Source organism: Typopeltis vanoorti, chromosome 2, assembly GCF_054136105.1.
Source record: "Typopeltis vanoorti isolate ZY-2024b chromosome 2, IOZ_Tvanoo_1.0, whole genome shotgun sequence".
NCBI classification, from domain to species: Eukaryota; Metazoa; Arthropoda; class Arachnida; order Uropygi; family Thelyphonidae; genus Typopeltis; species Typopeltis vanoorti.
Window position 1 is genome coordinate 19,672,565 of NC_143550.1, and position 26,105 is coordinate 19,698,669.

At 35.3% G+C, this 26,105-nt stretch overlaps 1 protein-coding gene across 1 annotated transcript in view; it reads right to left on the bottom strand.

Annotated features, from left to right (window-relative positions):
• The window catches only part of LOC150108861 (pre-piRNA 3'-exonuclease trimmer-like), a 509,147-nt gene that overhangs the window by 109,620 nt on the left and 373,422 nt on the right, over window positions 1-26,105 (bottom strand). The window contains exons 18-19 of the mRNA XM_090403827.1: window positions 25,257-25,299; window positions 9,797-9,896 (exon numbers count right to left, since the gene is read on the bottom strand). Coding sequence (XP_090259953.1) covers window positions 9,797-9,896; window positions 25,257-25,299 — 143 coding nt within the window. The remainder of the gene's footprint in view (window positions 1-9,796; window positions 9,897-25,256; window positions 25,300-26,105) is intronic.

Below are 26,105 nucleotides of genomic sequence, written 5' to 3' on the forward strand. Positions count from 1 at the left end.
ATAACAAGGTAAGTCAATTAAAATCTAAGAAAAAAGAGGTGATATGGTATGGAGATTCAATCTTAAAATTTACACTTGCTGAGGGAATCACTACTTCTAGTTTCCCAGGGTGAAAATTAAAGATATGACAAACGTAATTGAAAAACCGAAAAGTAATTACGTATGGAGTAATTACGTTGAAAAACTGCTAAATGAAACAAGCAATTTTATGCTTGTTTCATTTAGCATAATGAAAATAGGCAGAATCATTGAAAATGTCAACTGTGTTGTGAATGGAGAACCTGTGGAACAAGTAAAACATTTCAGCTACTTAGGCACGATTTTTAGTGAAGATGGTAAATTAAATATAGAAATAGACATCAGAATCAACAAAGCTGGTATGGTGGGAAGTCAATTGAATAAATTCATATGGAATAAGAGAGAAATTAGTTGGAACACTAAATTAGCTGTATACAAGACAGTGTTCAAACCAGTTTTAACTTATGGATCTGAGAGCTGGGTCAGAAGTAAAACACTTGACAAAAGACTAGAGATTGCAGATATGAGAGTCCTGAGAAAGATTATAGGCGTTAACAGATGGCATCAATGGCAATATCATATTAAAAATGAGGATATTAGGAAAGAACTTGGCATTGTCAGCATCCAGGAATGCGTTAGTAGAGCTAATCTCAGGTGGTATGGTCACTTAAATAGAATGGGAGAGAAAAGATTAGCAAAACAAGTGTTCTCTGCCAGGTTGGCAGGAAAATGACCCAGAGGAAGACCAAGATATAGGTGGATCGATACGGTACAAAGTACCTTAGACGATAGAAATATAAGATCTGATAATGTTGGAGTCTTGACAAGTAACAGACTTATTTAGAGGAAAATTGTAGATAGGAAGTTAGTAATGATGTAATTTTTTCATGTAGTACTATCATATCCTGTGCACCCCTTGAGGGTACATGGCAGGAATTTGATGATGATGATGATGATGAAGTAATCTGATGAGTTATTTTACTAATTTTTGCAATATGCCCTGTGAACTTCAACTCTCTGTTCACCATTATCCCCAAGTCCCTGGCCTCATTAATTTCCTATAATCTAAAGGCATCAATATAATACACCGTGTGTAACCTTTTCAACCTTAAATGCATAACCTTAACCTTATATTTTGTAACATTAAACTGACAATCCTTTACCTACAATGCCAAAATCATCCTGCAGGATATCTACATCACCATTATCAACTATTGCCCTTCCCAGTTTTGCATCATCAGCAAACAATCTTTCATCTCTTACATCTTTCCTTATACTTTCACTGCTGTACAAATTAAAGAGTAATGGCCGTAGTATACAGAACCCTGAGTTACTCCACTAGTTACCTTCATTTTCCTAGATACTATTCCACCATATACTACTCTCTAGTGTATGTGTGTCTGTTAGTCACCTTCTGCCCACGCTACTAGCTTCATATCCATTCCGATTTGCTCCAACTTTTGTAATAGTTTTCCATGTAGTATTCTGTCAAATGCCTTTCGAAGTCAAGGTGTATCATGGTGTAACCATTCCCTTTATCTAATTCTGATATTACTTTATTATAAAATGTGAATAAATTACTGAAACATGACCTACATTTTACCAAGCCATGCTGCCCACAATCATATCCCTATAGAGTATCAGTATCAATAGAGTATCATATCCCTATCAACCTTTATAGGGATAGGTTAAAAGGGATCAACTGATGGATTTTAACTTAAACGAACATTTCCAATACTTTAACAATCACTCCCGATATATTAATTGATCCGTAGTTTGCTGCCTTTGTCTTTGAGCCACCTTTACACAATGGAGCTATCTTACCCTCTTTTGATTCCCCCGGAACCCTGCCAGAGCTTTAATGCCAATTTTCTTGCACATTCACATAATACATGAGTTGACGTGCCATCCCATCTCACTGCCGTATTCACAGTGATATTTTTCAATTTGCTGAACACCTACTCATCTACATCAATTTTAATATGTATCTCTGTCACGCCAGCAATTGTAAAATCTCTGCCTGAATCTCCACCTTCGCAAAACGATCACTCAGCAACTCAACTATTTTATTTTATTTTTTGTCTCTGTCACCTTCTTACCATAAGCGTTGTTTAAAGTCATCCTACCATAGTCACTTTTCCTCTTACCTGCTACACATAACAAAATGAAATATTGAATATATAATGAAATGAAACATGATGGAAGTGATATTCAGTTATCTGCTGATGATGCTAAATTAGGGAGAGTGATCAATTATGTTGCTGATACAGAATCCCTAAAGGCTGATTTGAACAGATTAGTTATATGGATTAAATGACAAGTAATGTTGGTTTAATGTTGCCTAGTGTATAGTTATGTATTCTAGATCACTATAAGCAGCATATTACATTAATCGAGAATTTAATCAGCACACACTCAATGAAGCTAGAGAGAGACTGGAGTTATTGTGGACAGTAAACAGTTATTTTAATAAAAAAATAAATATAAATATTTATAACACGGTTGTAGAGGCCATAATTTGTCTAAAATGCATGCTGATCACCATGTAACACTAAAGGAAAGTATAGGAGTCACACTACTAAGGTAGTTTAGTAATCATAAACATTTTCTAAAGTCATCCTACCATATCAGATCACATCAGTTAGTGTTTCTCTTTAGCAACAGCATTGATAAAGAGAACACTAACTTGTAGGAATAACGAAATTATTCTCTCATCTATCCAAGGCTCTGATAAGATGATCTAGATAACTGTGAGTGGATATGATCACTTTTTACAAGGAGATGGGGAGACAGATGAAAAGATTCAGTGGCAAGTAGCCAAGATGGCCAACTGAATTGTGCAGTATGTGAAAATAGGTTCTTTTTTTGTGGTATGTAGAATGGGCTATTATAAAGTGCTGTTAATACAACATTTATAAATGTGTTCAAAAAGAAATACAATACCATAGGTACTTCAGTATAAGTGTCAAAATGGTCCATCCTCAATAACTCTGGACTTTTTGGAGGTGCATCCATAATAATAATATCCAAATTCCTCATCAGCACCACTTTATTTATCATGAAATGTCAGTAGAACTTATCACAAAACTCACCCTTAACAAAAATCATGCTAATAGCATCAAGAGAGAATTATATCTCCATTCATTCATTTTTAGGTGAATTTGACAAAACATAGAAGCATCAGATTTGATTTGATTTGATTTGATTTGTCTGTATGCAAGTTACTCTCATAGCTGGCTGGATGGATGGATGTTACTGAAATTCGATATTTGGAATTCCACAAAATTCACCAAACCTTGTAAATTTTTATTTCAAAACTATTTGAACACGTGTATGCCATCCTGGTTTTATTCAATATTTTCCAATATTCAATATTTGGATAAGTGGATACCATTCCAACTCTCCACTGTAGGCATGAATATTTGTGAAAGTCATTAGGTGGTAGCCAATTTTCATTGCTTAATATGAAACTATCCAATACCCTGCTTATTAGAGGTCAGAAGTGGCTTCAAGAAGTCTCATATTTGGCCTGACTCAACAAATTTTAAATGAAATATAAATACTAAAAATTAAGTGGATATTGAATACCACATTATTTCTTAGCCAAATAAGAAACTCAAAGATAGGAAATCTAATCTAAGAGTTTCATGCCAAATATAGAAAACTATATAAAGTTTGGTGAGACCAAGCGTAAGCCAACACCTGGTAGTGCAATGCTCGCAAATCGTAGTAAAGGTGGAGTAAGCTCCAATCACTGGCTTTAGTATTTACCCATAATGTAAAACACAGCTCCTAGGAAATGTATTATTGTTCTACATTATGAGAGAAGGTCACTACCCAGTGTGAAGTAAACTGAAGTGAAGCCTGTTGGCTCTTATTTCAGTAATTGTATTTGTGCACCTTTTGGCGAAGTAAAGAAATAAGCTCTGACTACTGAAACTTTAGTATTACATCTAGGTCTACCTACTTACTGACGAGACCTCAAAAAAGGTCGAAACCAGTCTGGGTAGTGACCTTCTCTCATAATGTAGAACAATAATACGTCTCCTAGGAGCTGTGTTTTACATTATGGGAAAATACTAAAGACAGTGATTGGAGCTTACTCCACCTTTACCACGAGTTGCCTAGCATTGCACTACCAGGTGTTGGTTTACGCTTGGTCTCGCCGAACTTTATGTAGTTTTCTATATTCAGCATGAAACTCTCAGATTAGATTTCCTATATTTGAGTTTCTTATTCGGCTAAGAAATAATATGGTATTCAATATCCACTTAATTTTGAATCCACTTAATTTACTTCGCTTAATTTATTCCCCCCTTGGATGGAATTTATTTGTTAAATTCCATCCAAGGAGGGGGGGGGGATGAAAAATTATCATTCTGAATCATTTTATCAAATTTTGCTGATGCAAATGGTATGTATTGTAGTACAATGCAAGCTCTCTTTTTTTTTTAAAAATTTATGTGAATCCTACACACAAAAGGCTGTAAAGTCCAATTAAGCAGTTTCTTCTTTTAGTAGCAAAAACTTTCCTTCCACTTTCTTCTGTTCTGAGCCTTCTCTTTCAAGGTTGTGTATCTGTCTCCATTCAGTTAATCTGCCAGTGTCAAACAACATGTTCTTCAAAACGCTTTGGGATGATCCATATGAGATCCCACATAATTCTGGATTGCATTTTCAAAATATGAAAAATTGAGAAGCTATAGGCACTAAATGTACATTACAACTTACCGATTTCAAGCTTCTGTGGTTACTGTTCCTACCTATCCTATCCTTCTCATTCATCCCCTAGGACGGGCTGAGTCTCCTCTAATAAGGGACTTGCAACAAATTAATGCAGCCGGTTCGTCACTCCTCTGCTGCATCCCTAAGGACAAGTATTAATGACTAGAGATATGTGTGTGTTCACAGGGCTGGTTTGCCTGTTCTGGGGGACAAAAAACCTGAATTTCCAGGTGAAAAAATCCCCTACCTCCATATGAGACCGGCTAACTCACCTTTAGTCGAAAGAGACCAGACAAAGGTTACTCAAATCTTGGACGGGAATTGAACCCAGGTCTTTCTGACCAAAAAGATTCATCTATACCGACACTGAGCTATGGAGGCTCTACTGTTCCTATCACAATTTTCATTTCCAGTATAAATTACAACAGGAGCTATTAAATAAAAACTGTTTATACGCTAGTTTTTCTGTGCATTATTGCATACTTCATCAGGATATTTTTCATTTGGAAACATACAGTAGCAGAATGATTTCTAATACATAAACTGACAGTGACAGAACTCCTGCTAAATGAATAGCGCACATTGTATTGAGATGTCATATATATGGTGTAATAATGATCATATCATAACCTAGTTCCGAATATCCCACATCTATTATGTAGGTTGACTGCAGAATGGTTTAATATAAGGCTTTCTTCATATTCAACATTCCAGAGATTAGAAACTACCTTAGTCAATCACCTCTGGACACTTTCCAACATTCCTTCTTTTTTTTGAAAAACAAGTGACCAAATCTGTGCACAGGCCTTATACCATGGAACCAGAATCTCATTACTTCTACAAATCAGTATCCTCCATATCATTTCCAGATTTCACTGTGTTGTCCTCACAATTTTGGCAATGTGTCCTGTAAATTCCAGATCCTTATCCACACCCCTCCAAGATCCCTTATTTCATCCACCTCCAATATATATACCAAGCATAAATCCTACATCCCATCTTTGTTTCGCAAATTTTAAAACCTTACATTTTGCAACAGTGAAGCATCATCCCAACTCGCATGCTCATTCACTCAATCTATTCGAGTCTTCTTGTGAGGTTAGAACATCTGCTCTACATCTCATAGTTCATTCAACCTTTGCATTATCTGCAAACAACTGAATATCCCCATCTAAATCTTCCCTAATATCTTTAACATACAGGTTAAACAGGAATGGCCCCAAAACACATCACCGAGGCACACCACTAGTGGCTTTCTTCTTTTGGGATATTGCTCTTCCATATACAGCTTGTTGAAATCTATCAGACAAGCAATCTCCAAACCAATGCGCTAGTCTAATATCCAACCCTATCCTCTCTACTTTATCTATCAACTTATCAGGTGCTAATCTATTAAAAGCCTTTGCAAAATCTAAGTATACTACTGTATATCCATTTCCTTTGTCCAGTGAAGCCATCACCTTATTGTAATAAGTAAGCAGATTATTAAAATAACCTTCCTTTAGCAAATCCATGCTGTCCATCAAAGATAATACCAGTGTTGTCAACCCAATTCTGGATCTTGGTTCTCACCAGCCTCTCCAACACTTTAACCACAACAACTGACACATAGATTGGTCTATAATTTGATGCTTGAATTCGGTCGCCTCCTTTATGGAGCAATACAGTCTTGTCTTTCTTCTACTCCTTTGGAACTTGACCCAATGAAAGACTCATATTAAACAAATATGTCAAGGCTGACGTCAACTCTCTGGCACATTACTTCAAAATACATGGTGATATACCATCAAGTCACAAAGCCTTATTAACATTAAGTTTGCTTAATTCGCCATATACCTCTTCCTTATTCACAGTCAATCTCTCCTCATCATTCACTGCTCTCACACTCTCCATGATGTCACATTCACAAGAAAAAGACCTTTATGGACTGCCCATTAAATATCTGAACTATATCCTTCACAGCAGTTGTTCTTATACTATTTTCTCCAATCAATGTAATCCTTCCATAATCATTTTTTTTCTTTGTTGGCTACATATTGAAAGATCGCACAAGGTTTTTTTTTTCCCCTCAACCTTTTCTTCTTCTTCTTCTTTTTTTTTTTATTTTATTAGTTAACTGCCACTCATACTGCACTTTTGCTACCCTTACCAATCGAGTCAGCTTCCTTGCCTATTTTTTGTAATCCTCGTTGAATTGATTATTACCATTCATTTTATGTTGCCTTGATAATGCCTTTTTCCTCTATATCACATATGCTTATTCTCTTCATTCATCCATTTCACACCTACCTTATTTAACCTTCTAGCCCTTGGAATATAGTTAGACATTAACTTCTACCAGGTAACTCTTGAATATCACCCAAGCAGCAGTGATCTCCTTTCCACCCAACTCCTCATTCCATGCCAGACCTGCAAGCTGTGTCCTGAGCTTCTCATAATCACCAGCCTTGTAGTTCCACATATATCCTTTTCTCACAAAGCTCCTCACACTGCTGGCAACCACCCAGGTAATCACTTCATGATCACTCTCATCAACCAAAGAGTGATTTGATACCTCATTGATACTGACATCCTCTGATGAGATGATCAAATCCAAGACATTCGATCCTTGTGTGCCCACTGTCAGATACTGCCTGAGGTGGTTGTCCCTCAAACTTCTTTACTTCCAGTTTCTATACCAGTCTATATTGCCATAATTAAAATCACCCATAATGATCACCCTTTTCTTATTTGCTTGGCTAATTTATTATATATTTCATGGTCACTGTCATTCACATTACCAGGTGTATAACAACATTGAACTAAGTATTTCATTCTATTCACATCTATCTCACACCATATTGCTGCAAAACCACTGGCACCATTTCCCTCTACCTTGTATGTACATAACTCTTTCTCTACTATCAATAGCACTCCCCCTCCATTTTTACCATTTCTATCTCCTCGAAACACATCATACCCTTCCATCTTTATTCCTATCAGGATGTCATCCTCATCCAACCATGTCTCACTTATTCCAACAATTCTTGGGCAAACAAACTCAATGAATGCAACTATTTCATTTGCCTGTTTCTTATACTTCTAGAATTTGAATACAAACATAACAGCTCATTCCTGGATCTATAACAAGTTTCACTGATACTACTTATTAGATGTGACTTCTCCATATTTTCCTTCATCCATTTCTTTTTCTCCTTATTCATCCTAGAACTTTCTTCAAATTCAACTGTTTTCCTTACATTCCAGGTCACCCCCTTCCTTTTCTGCCTACACATGCATGCACATTCTCTTGGAGCATCGTCCTTTCTCATGCTGTGTTCCTCTGTCACTGAGTCTCATCTGTTTCTCTCTTTGTCTTGCACACTTGTTCTCTCATTCTCTAACTCATGCCACTCACTTCTTAATTCATAAGAGAAACTTCAATCTAATCCTTCCTTACTTTCCTGTTCTTTCACAACACTTACTTGATCAGATTCATTCTCTGCACTCATTACTCTCCCTTCCAGCAATTTAATTATCAAAAGAGCAAGTCTGGATAATTGAAGGGTCAGATAGTTGAAGTACTATGACATGGTGCACCGTGGAAAAGTTGGCTGACAAGCAAGGGTGGTTTCTTTGAAGGTTGGATAAATGGTGGATTACTGTACATTTATCAGATTGAAGATGGTGTCCTTTATCTTGATGATGATGAAATCTTTTGAGCTCATGATGTAGGAAGATGTTTTTCTGATTGTTGTTGCAGAAGTTTCATTAATAAACAGTTAGATAATAGTTGGAGAATGGGGTAGGAGTCATATAAAAAAAATTAAAAGTAAAGCCAGTGAAATGACATGATTTTCAGGAGTGTAATAAAAATATATCTTAAACCATCACTGGTCCACATAAAAAACACAGGATATTTGGAAGTGGGTTCTGACAGACATAGCATAGCAGGGATAAACAATGAACAATATATATGAACTTAATGGATTCAATCAATATCAGTCAATTTACGTATTCAAAATCAATCTACTACTATTTGTTTTTCAATTAAAATTATATTTTTTTAAGTTAAGGGATATTACATCCCATATTGTTTCTTAGCTGAATATAGAAATTATATAAAGTTCGGCGATTCCAAGCGTAAGCAAATACCTGGATAGTGCAGCACCTGACCCATTTGGTAGTGCAAGCTGAGGCAACTCATAGCAAGGGTAGAGCAGGCTCCGATCACTATTCTTGGTATTTACCCATAATGTGAACTTAGCTCCTAGGAGCTGTATTACTGTTCTACACTATGAGAGGTCATTACCCAGACTGGTTTCAACCTTTATTGAGGTCTCATCAGTGAGTAGGTAGACCTAGTTAATACCAAGTTTGTAGCGAACAGAACTTACATCCCTTCTGTGAGAATTACCAAGAAGGTGTCCTAATAAATTACTAATTATATGAAGAGCCAAAGGCTTCAATTCGGCGACATGAACTTATTTAAGTTAAGGGATATTGCATCCCATATTGTTTCTTAGCCGAATGCTATGAGTTGCCTCAGCTTGCAATACCAAATGGGTCAGGTGCTGCACTATCCAGGTATTTGCTTACGCTTGGAATTGCCAAACTTTATATAGTTTCTATATTCGGCATGAACCTCTTTGAGTTTCTTATTCGACTTAGAAACAATATGGGATGTAATATCCCTTAACTTAAATAAGTTCATGTTGCTGAATTGAAGCCTTTGGCTCTTCATATAATTAGTAAAATTATCTTTATTTCTAATAAAGCATGCCACAGCACATAAGAAACTAGTATAACAAAATTTTTATTTTGTAGTTCTCATTTGGTTTATCTATTAGTAATATGCACAATAAATCTTATCTAGTATGTTATAATTTCAAAACATACTGGTTAGTGAGGTGTGTTTGTTGGCAGATGCAGTAGCCTGCACTATTTTACTACATATGCACTAATAATAATGAAGCTATCTAATGTTCCATCTAAAAACCTTTTCATATCACTTTATGTATTAACGTGCTATATTTACACACATTATTTGAGCATATTAGTAATGGATACTTACAATGTGGTGTAACTTGCCCCTTATAAGATTCACACTATTTCTGAAGTTATTTACAGCATGAAGATGTTCTTTCCATGTTAATGGACGCATTTCTTGAGCCCTGCAAGTCAGAGTATACAGGTTTTATAAGGTTTAAATATTATTATTATTTTAGTTAATCTCACAAAAGATAGCACTAAAATAAGATATGCCAGGAACCCTGCTCTAAAGACCATATATAGAACTTTTTAAAGCCTCCAATCAGCAAACCATTTCCTCAGCATCTCCAAGAAACACAGGCTATTGGATTTATGGAAAGTAATCTACATATGGCCACATTAAAGTATTATAATGAAAAATTATCATTATTATGTATGCTTAGAGGTCTGCTGGCAAGTTTTTAATAACTAGCTAACTTCTAATCAACAATTTATCAGTTAAATAGATTATTAGACAATGCAGGAATTACAGAAAATCGAGCATTGTTTGAATGAACAGAGAGAGGAAAAGAAAATTAAGCAGAAAAATAAGAAACAACAAAGCATGGAATCAGGCAAGTAATGTTGATCGTAAAAAGGAGGATATTATTTGGTTTGGCAACTCTATCATAAAACATGCTGTTGATGAGTAGGTTATAACTTCAAGTTTTCATGGAGCAAAAATTAAAAATTTAGCACATGTAATTCTAAAACAGAAAAGAAAAGTAAACGAGATTATAATTGTAGTAGGTACTAATAACTAAAGTAGTAATAAGTTCAGTATGAGGGAGGACATGAAAGTATTTTTTGAAGAAGCAAGAGTAAGAAAGTGAAAACCGTAAGCATATTACCTGGATATAAAAAATGAATTAAGAAGAAGGGGGTATTGATGGCAAACAATTCTATGCATAGGCTGTGTAGAAGAATGGCTGCAAGTTTTTGGATATGTGGAGTGAGTTTAAGGGAAGATTTGATTTATTTAAGAGGGATGGCCTATACTTGAATGCATTTGGTATCAGTAGTCTTAAAAAAACTAATAAGTGGTATGAGATCTAACCCAGAAAGTAAGGGAAACTAAATTATAATGGGAGGAATGATGAGAATGTGTGTGTAAGAGCAACAATGTTATGTAAATGAGTTAATGATGGGAATGGGCATTATCATGAAAATTAGTACAAGGAGATAATGATTTTGACTTTGTGCTCGTCCAATTCAGACCCACCAAACGTGTACAAAGATGTCTACATGTATAAAACACTAAAGAAGAACAGAGATCTGCAAGTTGTCCAACTGTGTCATGTACACTACAGACAAGCGTATACAAAAGAACATGCAGGTAGATTGTTATGTCTGTACACAAATGCTAGGAGTATCAGAAACAAAGAGGTAGAGTTTCCTGCGTTGGTTAATATGTTGAGACCTCAGATTGTAGGCATTAGTGGGACCTGGCTATCAGAGACATACTAACTGGTTATGAGTGCAAAAGGTACAATATTTTAGAAAGGATAATAGAGGAGAGAGCATCCTGCTAATGATATTGGATGACTTGAAGTTAGTGTTGAGATATGATTGTAATACTAGTAACAGTTTTTCATGTGACAGTGAATTTGAAGCCATATGGTGGGAGGTGGAATCTAACAAGATCAAATACATAGCAGGGTGTTGTTACAGACCTGGTGGATTGGTTGCTAGTGATGAAGAAATGCATCACCAAATATAGATGATGAGAATGAAATGGGACTTGAATTATCCAAACATTGATGGCATAGCAGTAAAATCTCATGAGAAGAATAAAATTGAATTTATTGAATTGTTGCGAGACAACTTTCTCAAGCAACATGTAAAACAAGGAACTTGAGGTCAAAGAGTGTTAGATGTGATTATAGTGTCAGAGGATGTTTCAGTTAAAGATGTAACTATACTGTTTCCAGTTGGTGACAGTGATTCATGTGGTACTCACTTGGGAAGCAGCTAAGTTTATGGATATTTCATTCAGAAAAGGTTACATGCTGAACTACAAAGCAAGAAATTATGATCAAACGAGGGCACACTGGATTCAGTGCAATGGTATCGATTTGGTGGATGGGAAAACTTTGAACGCACTTCCTTAAATAAATGCGCTCATATTAAAATGATGCAAGTTTAAATATGAATGCCTTTTCAAAAAAAGTTGCGAAGCCCTTTTACATCAGCCAAATCTGAATCAAAATGATTATCTCTCTCTCTCTCCCAAAAGTTTGGGAGATTCTTATCTTATGTAACCATCACGGAAATAGTTTTTAAGAATTATTTAATAATATTTTATTATTATTATTATTCGTGACACCTCCAAGGAATCCGAGGACTCATCGAGGGAGGACACCCACTATATAACTGTCTCCACCACTGCACCTCTACTCCAATCATCTCCATCAACGCCATCTACCGCCCACCACCACAACCAGTATTTTTTGTCTGTAAATTGTGTGTGTTCTGAACGGCTGGTTTGTCTGTATGTGGGATGAAAAACCCGAGTTTCTGGGAAGAAAAAACCCTGCTACCTCCATATGAGATCGGCTAACTCACCTTCGATTGAAAAAGTCCACACAAAGATTCCTCCCGTCATGACGAGAATCGAACTTAGGCCTATTCCAATCGAAGGGCGCAATGTACCGTCATTCTTCCAATTGTGCTACGGAGGCACTTAATATTAATATTAATATTTATTAATATTAATTTCTAGCACGCGACAACAGTTTTTAATTGGTAATTCTCCGACTGTTATGTACTTTGTATTCCATTCCTTTGAATTGCTTGTTGTCTACACTGATGATGTACTGTTAATTTCAGTATGAAATATTTGTAGCTTTATTTCATTAAAGTTAATTACTGTGGTTATCGTGTAATTTATTATTTCTAGGGGAAGATGACATTTCAGGACAATCATAAGACAATTGTCTCCTCTGATGCTAAGATCAAATCCAAAATTCTCGAGCCTCATGTTTCTTCTACTACATGTTGCCTAAGGTACCCCTCAAGAATTCCAGAAATTCCATTCCCTTACAACTACATGATATTTCCTATTCTCAGTTTATACTGCTGTAGTTAAAATCTCCCATAATGATCACTTTTGCACTTACCAAACTAAATTATATATGTATGTATACTGATCTTATACATGAGAGGCCAAAGGACCTATAGGCACATCAGTGCCATGTATGGGATGAAGATGATGACCGAGATAGAAGTTTATTGATGATTATTAAGCAGTTGAAGAGTTGCAGGTTGTTGTTGTTTTAGAATACTTATCAAGGAAGGCTGTTCCAGAGGACAAAATTAAAGAGGATGAATAGAAGCGGGTTGTGTGTGTGTGTAATTGCTCAGTAAAGGGGTGCTGGTCAGCTGCTCTTGTATTAAAAGGTGCAACAGAAAGTGGAAAAAATGTTGGTTGCCAATTCACTGGCACAGTTACCATGGAAGTACCTGTAGAATAGAAAGAGTGCTAAAATACTGTATCTATGAGATAGAGGCTGAGTAAGTCTGTAAGATAGGAATCACATATGAATCTAATTTCGAATCTCTGGATAGCAAATTGCCTACTATTTCCTCCCTTCAAGCTCTGTATTCCCTGGCCTTCAGAGCAACATACCACTATAACATTCTATTCAGTGGACCACCTCCTCACACCATATACTCTCAAAACCATTTGTGCCATTTCCCTCCAAATCGTCTGCTATGAGAGGATACAACTCATTACTGATCATAAGCAATAACTCTACCATTGTCTTTGCCCTTCCTATCCTGCTGAAAGATGCTATACTCTTCTACTTGTATCCCTGTCAGTATATCACCTTCTGCCAGCCATGTTTCAGTGATTCCAATAATCTTTGGACCAGTTGAGGCTATCAATGCCACTAATTCATCTCCTTTAATCCTGATACTCCTGGCATTTGTATCACAAAACATCAATGCACTGCCAGTATTTCTATACCTATCATTATTCCCTCTGTACTCCATTTGACTCTGCATAACACGTTTCCCCATTTCCCCAGAGTCTATTCCTCCGACAAAAGGCCAACCTTGCTTCCATCCACCCTGAAAACTCTAGTTTCCTTGCATTCGTACTCTCATTTGCCCCAAGAACAACATTTTCTCCAAATGCCCATGTCCTTCTTCATTCAAATACAGTTCTTCTCTAAAATGACAGCCAAATTTCACTAATGCCTACGACTTTTGGTGAAAATGCACTGACTAATGCCAAAAATTCTTTCTTCTTATTTCAAATGCTTCTTGCATTAGTATACAAAAATTGCAGATTCCCTTTAATTCGTCTACCAGCTTTAGAACTGATGTACATGTCACTAATTTCAGTAGTCCCATGCCGATTTTTATCCACTCTATTCTGCATTTTATTCCGCGAATTAGGATCAACAAATATATAATCACTGCTTAAGTTTCTCCTTCTTACACTCAACCTCTGCAATTTTAGTTTCCCAGCCCAATTACTTCAATCAGTAACAAGTTACTGATTGAAGAAGTTACTGTTTTCTTATAAAACAGTAACTTCTTCAATCGCTTATGACCTTCCATGTTCAGATGCAACCCATCTCTTGCATACAGCTGTCTTTTGCCTTCAAACACACTCCAGACATCAACAAATTCCAGACCTCTTTTTTTGCACATTCTTGCATTCATATCATTCATTATCATTGCTCGTCTACTTAACTCATAATTGTCAAAACAAGGCAGCACACACACTATCCTTCCATTGACACTTTTCTTCTTCACAATATCTAGCAATGGTCTTAAATCTTTTGCTACCTGATTTATACTACCACTAAGGTCATTTGTACCCAACATAACTATCATCTTTACTGCATCATGTCCTCTCTTTATTGCTAAAGCCACTCTCTCTCTATTGTTCCACCAACAAGCACTCCTCAGGCATACCACTCTCCATACCCTTAATCATAGAATCACCATATATTTTACCACTCATAACTTCATCCAAGTCCAAGCAAGCATCACTAACGGCCTCATTTTCTACGCTATTAAGCATGACTATCCCAGTTTCATTACTCAACGCTCTTTTACTTACTCCCTCACTCTCACTGCATCTCGTTTCTTCTAGACCTCTTGTGCTTTCATTCTGTTGACTTCTCCTGCAGATCTAAACCCAACTAAAAATGTTCTGCAGTTGTTTTACATGACAGCACAAGATCACTTTTGTCTGTTGATGGCATGACAAAAAAGTGACCAAAACATAAAAATATTGGAGATGAGAATGGTCCCACAGATCCAGAAAGACAAAGAACTCATCTTCCAACAGGATCTCGCTTCATGACACACACTTCAAAAAAAGTGAAAGAGTTCCTCAAAAATTACAATATCCAATTGTTGCAGTGGCCAGGTAATTCTCCTGAGAATAGAAAATTTGTGGGCTATAGTGAAAAACACTCTTGGAAAATTAAACTGTGATACAAAGGATAACTTAATACAATCCATCATAAAATTGTGGTTTCGAAATGCAGAAATAAGAAAAATGTATTCTATGTTGGTAGAGTCCATGCCTAAGCAAATTAATAAACTCATTAGAAACAGAGGAGCACATATAAATGATTAGATAAAGTTGGAGCTTAATTTTTGTACTTATTTTCTTGTGAAATTAAGATTTTTCCCAAAAATATGAGTGTTCAAATTAATTTGTTCAATCCTGACTTCCCATCTTGGTCTTCCTCTGGATCTTCTTCCTGCAAATCTGGCAAAGAACATTTGCTAATTTTTCCTCTCCCATTCTTTTTAAGTGACCATATCATCTGAGATTAGCTCTGCTAACACATTCCTGAATGCTATCAATATCAAGTTCTTTCCTAATATTCTCATTTTTAACATGATACTGCCATTGATGCCATCTGTTCACTCCACTAATCTTTCTCAGAGCTCTCATATTAGAGGCCTTTGTTCAAGTGTTTTATTTTTAACTAAGCTTTGAGATCAATAAGTTAAAATTAGCTTGACACTGTCTTGTATACAGCTAATTCAGAGTTTTGATTAATTTCTTTCTTATTCCATATAAATTTATTCAGCTGACTTCCTGCCATACCAGCTTAATAATTCCATTGCATATATACATATTTAATTTGCCTTTCTTCACTAAAAATTGTGCCTAAATAGCTGAAATGTTTTACTTGTTCTATAGGTTCACCATTCAGGATACAGTTAAAGTTTTCAATGTTTCTGCCTGCATTCATTGTCTTTTTTTTTTTTTTTTTAAATCTGATTTCCATACCAAATTTATTACAATAATTATTTAATTTACTAAGGGAATCTTGCAGAATTGTGCTGGATTTAATTAGAAATTATAACATCATCTGCATAAAGTAAAGAGCTAAGATTAACACTGCCAATTTTGATATCAGATTTAATACCACTTTCCTTCATAATGTGATCCATATAGATTATGAATAACAGTGGAAATAATGTGCACCCTTGTCACACACCTGATTTAACATCAAACCATATCTTCCTGTACTTCCTTCAATTCTTAACTGCTGACTTACAGCTTAAACAGAGACTGTATAAGCTCGATATAATGTCACATTTACCCCATATAACTGTAGTGTTTTAAAAAGCTTTTCTCTGAGTACCTTGTCATATACCTGTAAGGAAACAAAGATTGTGCCTGAAGTAAGTATTTTTTTTTTTTTTTGGGAAGGGTAGTGACCCTTCCCATAATGCACAGCATTATACATGTCTGCAAGGAGATGGGCTTTGCATTATGGGATACTAAGGCAAGTGATGTGAAGTCTTAGCTTCCTTATATGATTTGCCTCAGTCCTGAAAATACTTCAGGTGCAAACTTTGTTTGCTTATGCTTGGATAAAGGATTAAACCAAGTATATAATTTCTTGGTATCTTTAATTTATAGTATAAGCAAGTGAAAAAACTTCAAACAACAATCTCTATTCCAGAGTAATTTAATAATAAGGTACGATAACTTTTGTCAACTCGTATATGAAAATATGACTTCTGCATTACTTCAACCTTGCATCTCCTTGCAGACATGTATAATGCTATGCATCATGTTTCCTTGCAGAGGAGATGTGCTTTGCATTATGAAATACTAAGGAAGTGATGTGAAGTCTTAGCTTCCTTATACGAGTTGTCCCAGTCCTGAAAATACTTGAGGCGCAAACTTTGTTTGCTTACATTTGGATAAAGGATTAAACCAAGTATATAATTTCTTGGTATCTTTAATTTACAATAATCTCAATCTTATATCACAGCCAGTGGAACAAACTAGCATAAAGGTATTAACTGGTAGAAGTGAGCTCTTATAAATATCAAGTAACATGCCATTAACAGCCTGCTTTCTTTAATAATTACCATGTCCTAACAAACATGTGAATGGTTATTGTTTCTCTTTATTTTGGTAAGGCTATGTGGTAAGAAGCAATTTTTCCTTGTATCAATTTACAACTGCTGGTGACAACGAAAAACTCATATCAAAAATCAAAATCACTTTGGATTTGATATGGGTGTTTTGATATCTTACCTGTCATTTGATGTACAAGTAGTGAAGACTTAAAAAGCCTATACTGTATCCAGTGAAAATAAATCTACTATATAAAAATGATCTTCTCCATTGGTGCATTCATAAACAATGATAATTATTATTATTATTATTCAGGCCTCCATGGAGTCAAAAGAATAATCGTGGGAGGTCCTTCCTAGGAAACACAAAGTCTATCATACCATCACTGACCGTTCTTGCTCTCACCACTCCAGTGGTGCACTCAGGATTTAATCTTAGTGGGGGGGTCAAGTTGAGTAAACAATTTGAGAATACACACTACGCATTGCATACGACCTCTGAGCATCTGCAGTGATCGTCAATACATGATATCAGTGATCTCCTCTGGCCAGCTCAGACAAACAAAGTAGCGCTCGGGTCCGCCGAGCACTGCTTCACCCACCTTGGGTTTACAGCAGCAGTGATTCCTGAGAGCTATAGGGTAATCCCACTGTATGTGACCGCTAATTCATAAGTAGAAAGAGAAGACATGACACAACATAAATAAAAAAATGAATTTTAGTTAGGAAAAGATTTTTAAAAATTTTTCTAGTGTTTTCTTTCCTTTTTCTTTTTTTGGGGGACTAGGGACCCCCTTGGCCCCCTCCCTGGGTGTGCCACTCTATCACGCAATGCATTCAACGGTTCAACCACCCTCCATGAAAAGAAACCACTCCTCATCCTCTTGCTCACAGCTTCTTTTCATAACTTCCAGGGATGGCCCTTGTCATCGCTCCTTCCAGCTGTTACACCAAGCGAAAGAACCCCCATGATAATGTATCCCAAATAGAAAGAATATTACGCTAAGTTAGTGAATTTCAGAGTATTTCAAACAAAGGAGAATAATTTTTAATAAAAGGATCAATATGGTCAGCATGCTTCCAACCATACTTTCACCTTCAGAAGTTTAGTTAACTACTTTGACAAAAGTTAAGAGAATTGTGAAAGGGTGAAAAGATTTTTTTTTCTCTCTTTAAAATGACAGTACAGACATATACAGGACTGGAACAAGACAAACATCCATGTCCATGACAGGATTCAAACTTGCAGCCTTTTGGCTGGACTCTCCACTATATCCTGCTGTCATGACCACCACAGTCTACCTGCCATAATTATTTTTCCTCTTGCTTGCCATATAGCAGAATTCCATTGAATTAACCATGGCTTAGCGTGGCCAGCCAGTCTCCTCCATGCTGCACCTTTTCTATCTTCACCATGCTCGTCACTTTCCCTGATTTCACTCATGCTCTATTTACTAGTGTTGGATCCTACTTCTTAATTTATACCATGGATATGACATGTTAGTCACTATGATGTTCTTAAACAAAATTATAAGTTGCTAGTTGATTTCTAATTCAATATAGAGAAAATTTATATTTATAGACTGCGCCACTCTATATCTGAATTAGTTCAAGAATTGAAGAAAAACCAACTCACAACTATCCTCTTTTATATGATGTTATTATATATACTGGCCGAGTATATTTAACTTACTTAATTTTCCCGCTTTGGTTCGAATATTTTATGAATGGTGCAGTAAAAGAGATTCAGGCAAAATACAACTTTTCATTAACAAAACAAACATTTAATTTTAATATCATAAATTTTACACTTAACTTCAAATCAGTAATTAAGATATCACAATCACTTCAGCTTCTCCGATAAGTACAATCAAACTCTGACAAGATAAATCTGTTATCTCTGTATCACAGTCTTCTCACAGTTCCTTAAGTTCCAAATACAATAAAAATTGCAGTAATACCTCTTCATAAACAGACACTTTTAATTTTACGCTTCTTTTAATTCTCTGCGATAGTCACTGTTAACATCAGGGAATTCTAAGATGAAACTCACACACTTCTCTGAACAGAAATATTAAAGTTGGAATAATCTTACCGTTAATCTTCTTCCTTCATCAACATACACACAAACACTTTTTATAACTGTAAACACTTTTAACAATAAACAGCACTCATTAAAATAAATCTTCTAGCATTAACTGAATTAATTTATGGGCATAATACATATAATCAGATGTTCTTGTATGAAGCACTACTGATTACTCTTGAATTAGGGCAATACACAATAATTCTTTAACTTGTGGTTTTATATGTACAGATGTTCATTCCTTCGGCATTCAAATAATTCTTTAGGCACTATAATTCTAAACACCGCTATCATTAAACACAACCCTGTTGCCTCTATTTATTCTCTAGTTACTTCTTACTATGCTTCATGTTTCAGTGTGTCCTTGAAAGGTCGGCCCTGAAAATAAATCTCAACTAAAATATCGCTAGTCATTCAGTAGTCACTCAGCTATCTTCCGTTGCTTTATTTGTTATTCAGAAACTTATTAGCTAACTGCTTCTCAACTTGTAGACTTTATTTAGTTGCTTGAGTGACTTGCCGACTCACTATTATTGCACTGTGATTGCCGAATGCCTGATTCCAACCTAATGCCAATCCTTCTCTCTCTAATAAATCTCTAATGCTCTAATCTCCTAATGCTTTTTTTTTTTCCAGCGTTCCTCCTTTTTATATCCATTTTTCCTGCCTAAATTCTTCTCGTGATCTCTTTAACTAATTCCTTTTTAGTAAACTTTCAGCTTTCTCCCCACGTTCTGTTCCAAAAACGTGCTAGTTCACTTACATACGTTTCCATGACAACAAAACAAAATATAATAAAATTGAGCTATTACATAACGTTAAACTTTATAAACAGGAATAAATAGAGAATATTTACATTTCAAATAATGTGCAGTTAAATTATCAAATACAAGTTCTTATAATATTAACATAATAATAATTAAAATAGCTTAATAATATTTAATACAGTCTTTCATTATTAATACATATATCTTTGATTAAATAATTAAATATTAGACAAAATTAAGGTAGTTATATGAATATTAAATTGTAAAATAAGTTGTTTACATTAAATAATATTTACAAGTCTAGCCTTTGTGATGGAAGATCATGTTGGATTCTGAATCAAATAATAATTACTCCAATCTCTATATATTCAGAATCCAACACTAGCTTAACTCTTGGTATGCAGTTATACTGGCTTGTGTCAGATACTGCTTAATGAATTTCTACGAACTGCCAACTTCTTTTCTGCACAGTTCATCTACCCAAGTACTGATGCTAGTTGACTATAGAGCTTCCTGTAATAATCCACCCCTTATAATTCTACATATATCTCTTTTTTGGCAGTAATCATTTCTTTACTAAAATAAAGAGCCAAAAGGCTTCATTTTGGTGATGCAAAATTATATAAATCAAGTTGTTTCACCACTTCTCAAACAAGTACCTAATGATCACTCTCACCATCTAGTGGCAGCATTAACAGCTCATTAACAACCACATCATGTGAAGTTATCATCAATCCACACTCTAAAGCCTCTAGCTGCTTCGGTCACATGCTGCTTGAGATATTTTCGCCTTAGAAATTCACCTTGTGTACTCCTGTAGTCTTTACTATTCTTACACCAATAAACCATAAACCAACCAACCTTCAGAAATTCACCAACGCACTCTCCTTGTTCCCATATTTTACCTTCAGCAACAACAACAACACCACACAGATTCAAAATCTGCACATGTATTATCAACTTCCACACTTTGTGGACACAATTCCTTTGTGATTATTAACAGTACTCCCCCTCCTTCCTCATTTCACTTTCTTTCCACAAAATTATATATCATTCCATTTCTATTCCTGACAATACATCATCCTCAGACAACCAAGTTTCACTTATACCGATTATCTTTGGGCATACTGATTCAATCAATACAACAAACTTAGCTCTCTTATTTCGAATACTCTTTATATTTCTATACGAAATAATCCCAGTATCTTTGAGGCCATTCTACCAACACCAACATTCTCTACTCTCATCGCTCTCTCTCTTCAGCTTGACCATTCCAGACTCTCTGATCCCAACTCTGATTGTCATTCATACCTGTCTCATCCTCACCATTATGCATTCCATCTCCGTGTCCTGCTGCCATCATATCGTCAACCTCGCATCCATCTTCCTCCTGCCATTTGGCTGTGCTATCCTCTTCAGAAGTAGCCTTTGAATGTTAGCTACACTATATTCTGTGCCTTCTCAGCAAACAATATCTTTTCTAAATTCCCAACACCAAAACCCATTCAAATGCAATCCATCAACTTTAAACCATTCCAACTCCCCTCCAAATTCACTTCATAGATTCACAAACTGGACCCCCTTTGCCTCACACAACTTAGTCATCTTGCTATTCATTATCTCTGCCCTGTTTTTCAACTCATTACTGTCATGTCTGGACTAATGACTTTTACAACAACACTACTATCTTTCACCTCCCAAAACATTTTTTTTCAAATCTCTAATAACATTCCTTCTCCCCCCCCCCCCCCAACTAAGTCATCTGTGCACAAAACCACCACTAATTCTGATGTCCACTCTTTCATTCTCTGCAAAGCATCATACTCTAACAGTTATTCACCATTCCACCAGTAAAGCATATTTTGTGTTCTTTATTAATTAGTAATCACACTTCTAATGATTGAGTCACTATACAATGCTATATGATTATCCTTTGACTTTTTCTTTGTAATACCAGCTTCGTCCTCCTCATCCACATCAACCAATCTCTTCTTTAGATGTGTAATATCATCTTCCAGATGTTTCATCTCATTTTTCATCAACCTCTTGCTTAAGCTCTTCCACTCCATTCCCTTTGTTATCATGACTAACACTTCCATGCAATTTTTGTTTACTACCCACAATGCTAGCTCCCATTATGAATTACTCAAACCCATCATTAGACCTTTTTACATACATTAATGCTTTCCTTCTTTTTGTTCACTCTAACAGTCCACAAATCTTTCACATTTTTTGGTGCATATATGAACCAATTCTCACAATGAACTCACTGGGAAAAATCCTGGTCAGAACTCAATTTTCATGCCGTAGACGTGATTTTCTTTACAGATGCCATTTTCAGAATGCAGAAGCAATAAGAACAAACAAGTAACAAAAACACAAATAAAAAAACTCCAACAAAAACGCTACCAAAGAACACTCATATCCAGCATGAAAAAATGAAGCACAATTATATGAAAAAAAAGCCACACTATACACTGCATAAAACAATTTTCTTAATATAGCTCAAATATACCACTATGTTCACTTGTGACACTTTTAAATATAGTATTGTATAACCTGTATTCAAAACATATATGAAAATACTTTTCCCAATTGTTGACAAACGGCTAAAGAATTATAAATCACAAAGATTATTATGTGATTATTTATTCCTTTTGGACTATATTTCACTCAGGATTAATTAATTGTTTAAGCTAGATAATTCAGAGGACCTACATGACCTTTAAGGAATTTAGAAAACAAAACAGAACTTCTGACCAATATAAAATCCACATCTTCTAGTAACTGAGTGTACATTGGGTAATTAGGTACTCAGCTGATCAAACTGAATTCTGTATTAATACGAAAAACAAAATGAAGGTATAACATGATGAAATATCATGCCAACTAGAGCCCTCTGCTTTTTTCAAGGAACTACAATGAACAATGAAAAGTCAGCTATAGGAACAAACTTAAACTAGCAGAAACAAAGTCAAACCAGCTAACTCAAATCAGCAGAATTCAAGATAAGCATCAGCAGAATAAAAGTAGAACTGACAGAAAAATTAGAAGAGCAAGTCATTTGAGTTATCTGGTAAATAATAAAATGTTATATTTAGACAACAGTGAACAGTAGCTATAGCTATTTAACATTAAATACCTTGAATGGCAGAAAAATTTTAAGTAGAGTTGCAGCCATTTCAAAATTGGAAATCGGATTGTGAGAATCGTGTATGCCTACGGTTACACAAATGGCTCTGCTGAGGAAGAGTAGAGGAATTCATAAAGTCATTAGAGAAGGCAAATGATAAAGATAAACAAAATCCTGGTATTTGTTTGAGATTTAAACAGTAGAGCAGAAGATGATTATCAGACAAACAGAAATGTTTTCCAAGAGAAAAGAGCAAAGCTAATAATAATGCAAAAAAAGTATCTACTGGTTTTCTGTTAAGAATGTGGTGGACTCATCATTACTAATACCACATCCAACATAAAGGATGCACAAATTCACATAAAAAAAAGACAAAAGATATAAGAAAAGCCTTACTGACAAGTTATTGTTCACAGTGATATCTTCATGCTGTTCATGATCAAGTGTGTACAGGGAATTTGAAATACCAATTGATCATCATTAACAGTAGGATAAAAATGTATGCAAATAAATACAAACAAATCTCATATTTAAAAGATAAATATGCACAAAAGTTTTAAAAATAATCAAACTGAGCAGCATACAGTGGTAACTGTAGACTCAAATATGCATACATTATTCAAGAAAAACTGAGTTTGAAAACAAGAAACAAACCATGAGACTAGCTTGATGGCAACCTTTGAAGCAAACAATGACTGAGAGGTGTATGGTGTAGTTGTTTGTAAGGATAGACAAATCCTAATTTCATGGAAGGTTAAATTTCAATTAAATTAAAAAGTCCAAGAAAAGAAGAAATCGCATTCAAAATTCCCTGCAAATAAGTCAACAAGTGCCATTATTATTATTCCTGATACCTCCAAGGAGTCCAAAGACTCATCGCGGGAGGACACCTACAACTGTCTCAACCACTATACCGAACCTCTACTACGAATCATTTTCATCAACTCCATCTACTGCCCACTTCCACCACTGCCAATATTTTTTGTCTGTAAATTGCGTGTTCTGAAGGGCCGATTTGTCTGTATGCGGGATGAAAAACCCGAGTTTCCGAGAGAAAAAACCCTGCTACCTCCATATGAGATCAGCTAACTCAACTTCGATTGAAATTGTCCAGATAAAGATTCCTCCCGTCGTGACGAGAATCAAACTTAGGCCTATTCCAATTGAAGGGTCCAATGTACTGTCGTTCTTCCAATTGCGCTACGGAGGCGCTGAGGAAAAAATGCAGGACAGCCAGGCTGAGTGTAAGAGCAGCTAAACCAAAGACAAGAAGAATTTGGTAAGAATGGAGAAGATAAATATCAAGAAAACAGCCAGATTTATGCATAAGCTTAGGACCTCATATCATTACGAGGGGCCTCTGAAAAGCTATTAAAACTAAAATTTACTCAATAGAGGGGTGGGGAAGATTTCTTAAAAATTATACCACCATACATACATCTGATCCTGAAATATTCAGCTTTGAAATAATGTTGAATCTTTAATATCCACTATTTTTATATAAAATATATAATGCAATCTTGGTCAACAACCATATCCTATAAACATGATTATACATAGCATTGTACTGCATACTCACAAACCCTAGACTTAATTAGTCTAGGGTTTTATTTAGTATTTGGATACTAAATAAATCTATATTTATTTAGTCTCATCTCATTTTCCTTTTACCCTCTTTTACCTTTCAGTGTCGAGGGTTTATTAATCATCGGACCTCAAACCATTCACAGGATAAGGGGGATCAGCGCTACACCCCAGTGTATCCTATGTCCTGTAGTGTTGAGTTCTCAAGGCTGGTTTGCCTGCTTTGCGGGATGAAAAACCCCAGGATAAACTGAGGAAAAAACCCTACTGTCCATACCCAAGATCGGCTAACTTGGCTATGGCTGAAGAAGATCCTTCAGCTCCTCACGTCACTGATGGGAATCAAACCTAGGACACTCCTTTCCCAGGCATATGGTTGTGAAGCGCACAGCCACTAGGCTAACCGTGCAGACGATTTTTTTAGTACCCAAATAAATAAATACATGCAAATATTTTTCTTAATTAAAAATTATTGCAAAAAATCTTGTGAATAGGGTTATTCAAACATGAAAACTATTTCACAACAAAATAATAATCTATTTTTTCATGATGAGCAATCATTCTTATGTGCTTAACTTACCTTAACTTATTAGATCCAAGGAGATGGCAAATCTTTAAAAACACTGAAAATATAATATTCTTAATGTATATCCCAAGAAGGATAACTAAACCAACATAAATGCAAAGACTGCCAGAAATACAAATCTACATCTGATGAATGAATTGCTTAATAAATATAATACAAAAATAGAATGTACATAGCAAAGAGGTTTGAGCAATTAAAAAAAAATCAAAGAAAGGAAATAATTTTCCCTACTATTCATAATTCCAAAAGTATGCAGATATCCATAGAACATAAAAAGCTAGAACTGCATTTATTACTGCTATTAGCAAAATGTCAGTGTTTAGGAATAAGAAAAAATATTTCACCTGGTTTTTCAATCAAACATGTTTGGGAAACACCAGAATTATTATGAATATGTTCAAAAATTAAATTATTAATGACTGCTATATCATCAAGCAATTAACAATGCTTGATGAAATAGCAGGCTTTGAATACCTTTGGAAAAAACATGCTTTGGATACCTTGCACAGAATTAAATGGGAAAAAAAACTGCTATGCTTCACCTCAAGAATTATAAACTTGAAAGACTTTTCTTCGAATCAGCCACAGATGTGTTAAATTAGCCTAATCTTAAGGAGATGTTAATATTAAGATTTGGGAAACTTTAATCCTCAGGTTTCCCACTCAGCAGCAAAGGTTAGCCAACAGCACCACAGAAGGCATCCCTCATACGATTTTAGGCTTTGAATCTATTTTCTTCTGTTTATTGTTTTGAGTTCTTTTGTATGTGTTTATACAACTTTGAGATTGTATCCTTATCGATGTCTCTGTGGCAGAGGCGAAATATAGGAGCTAATAAACTTT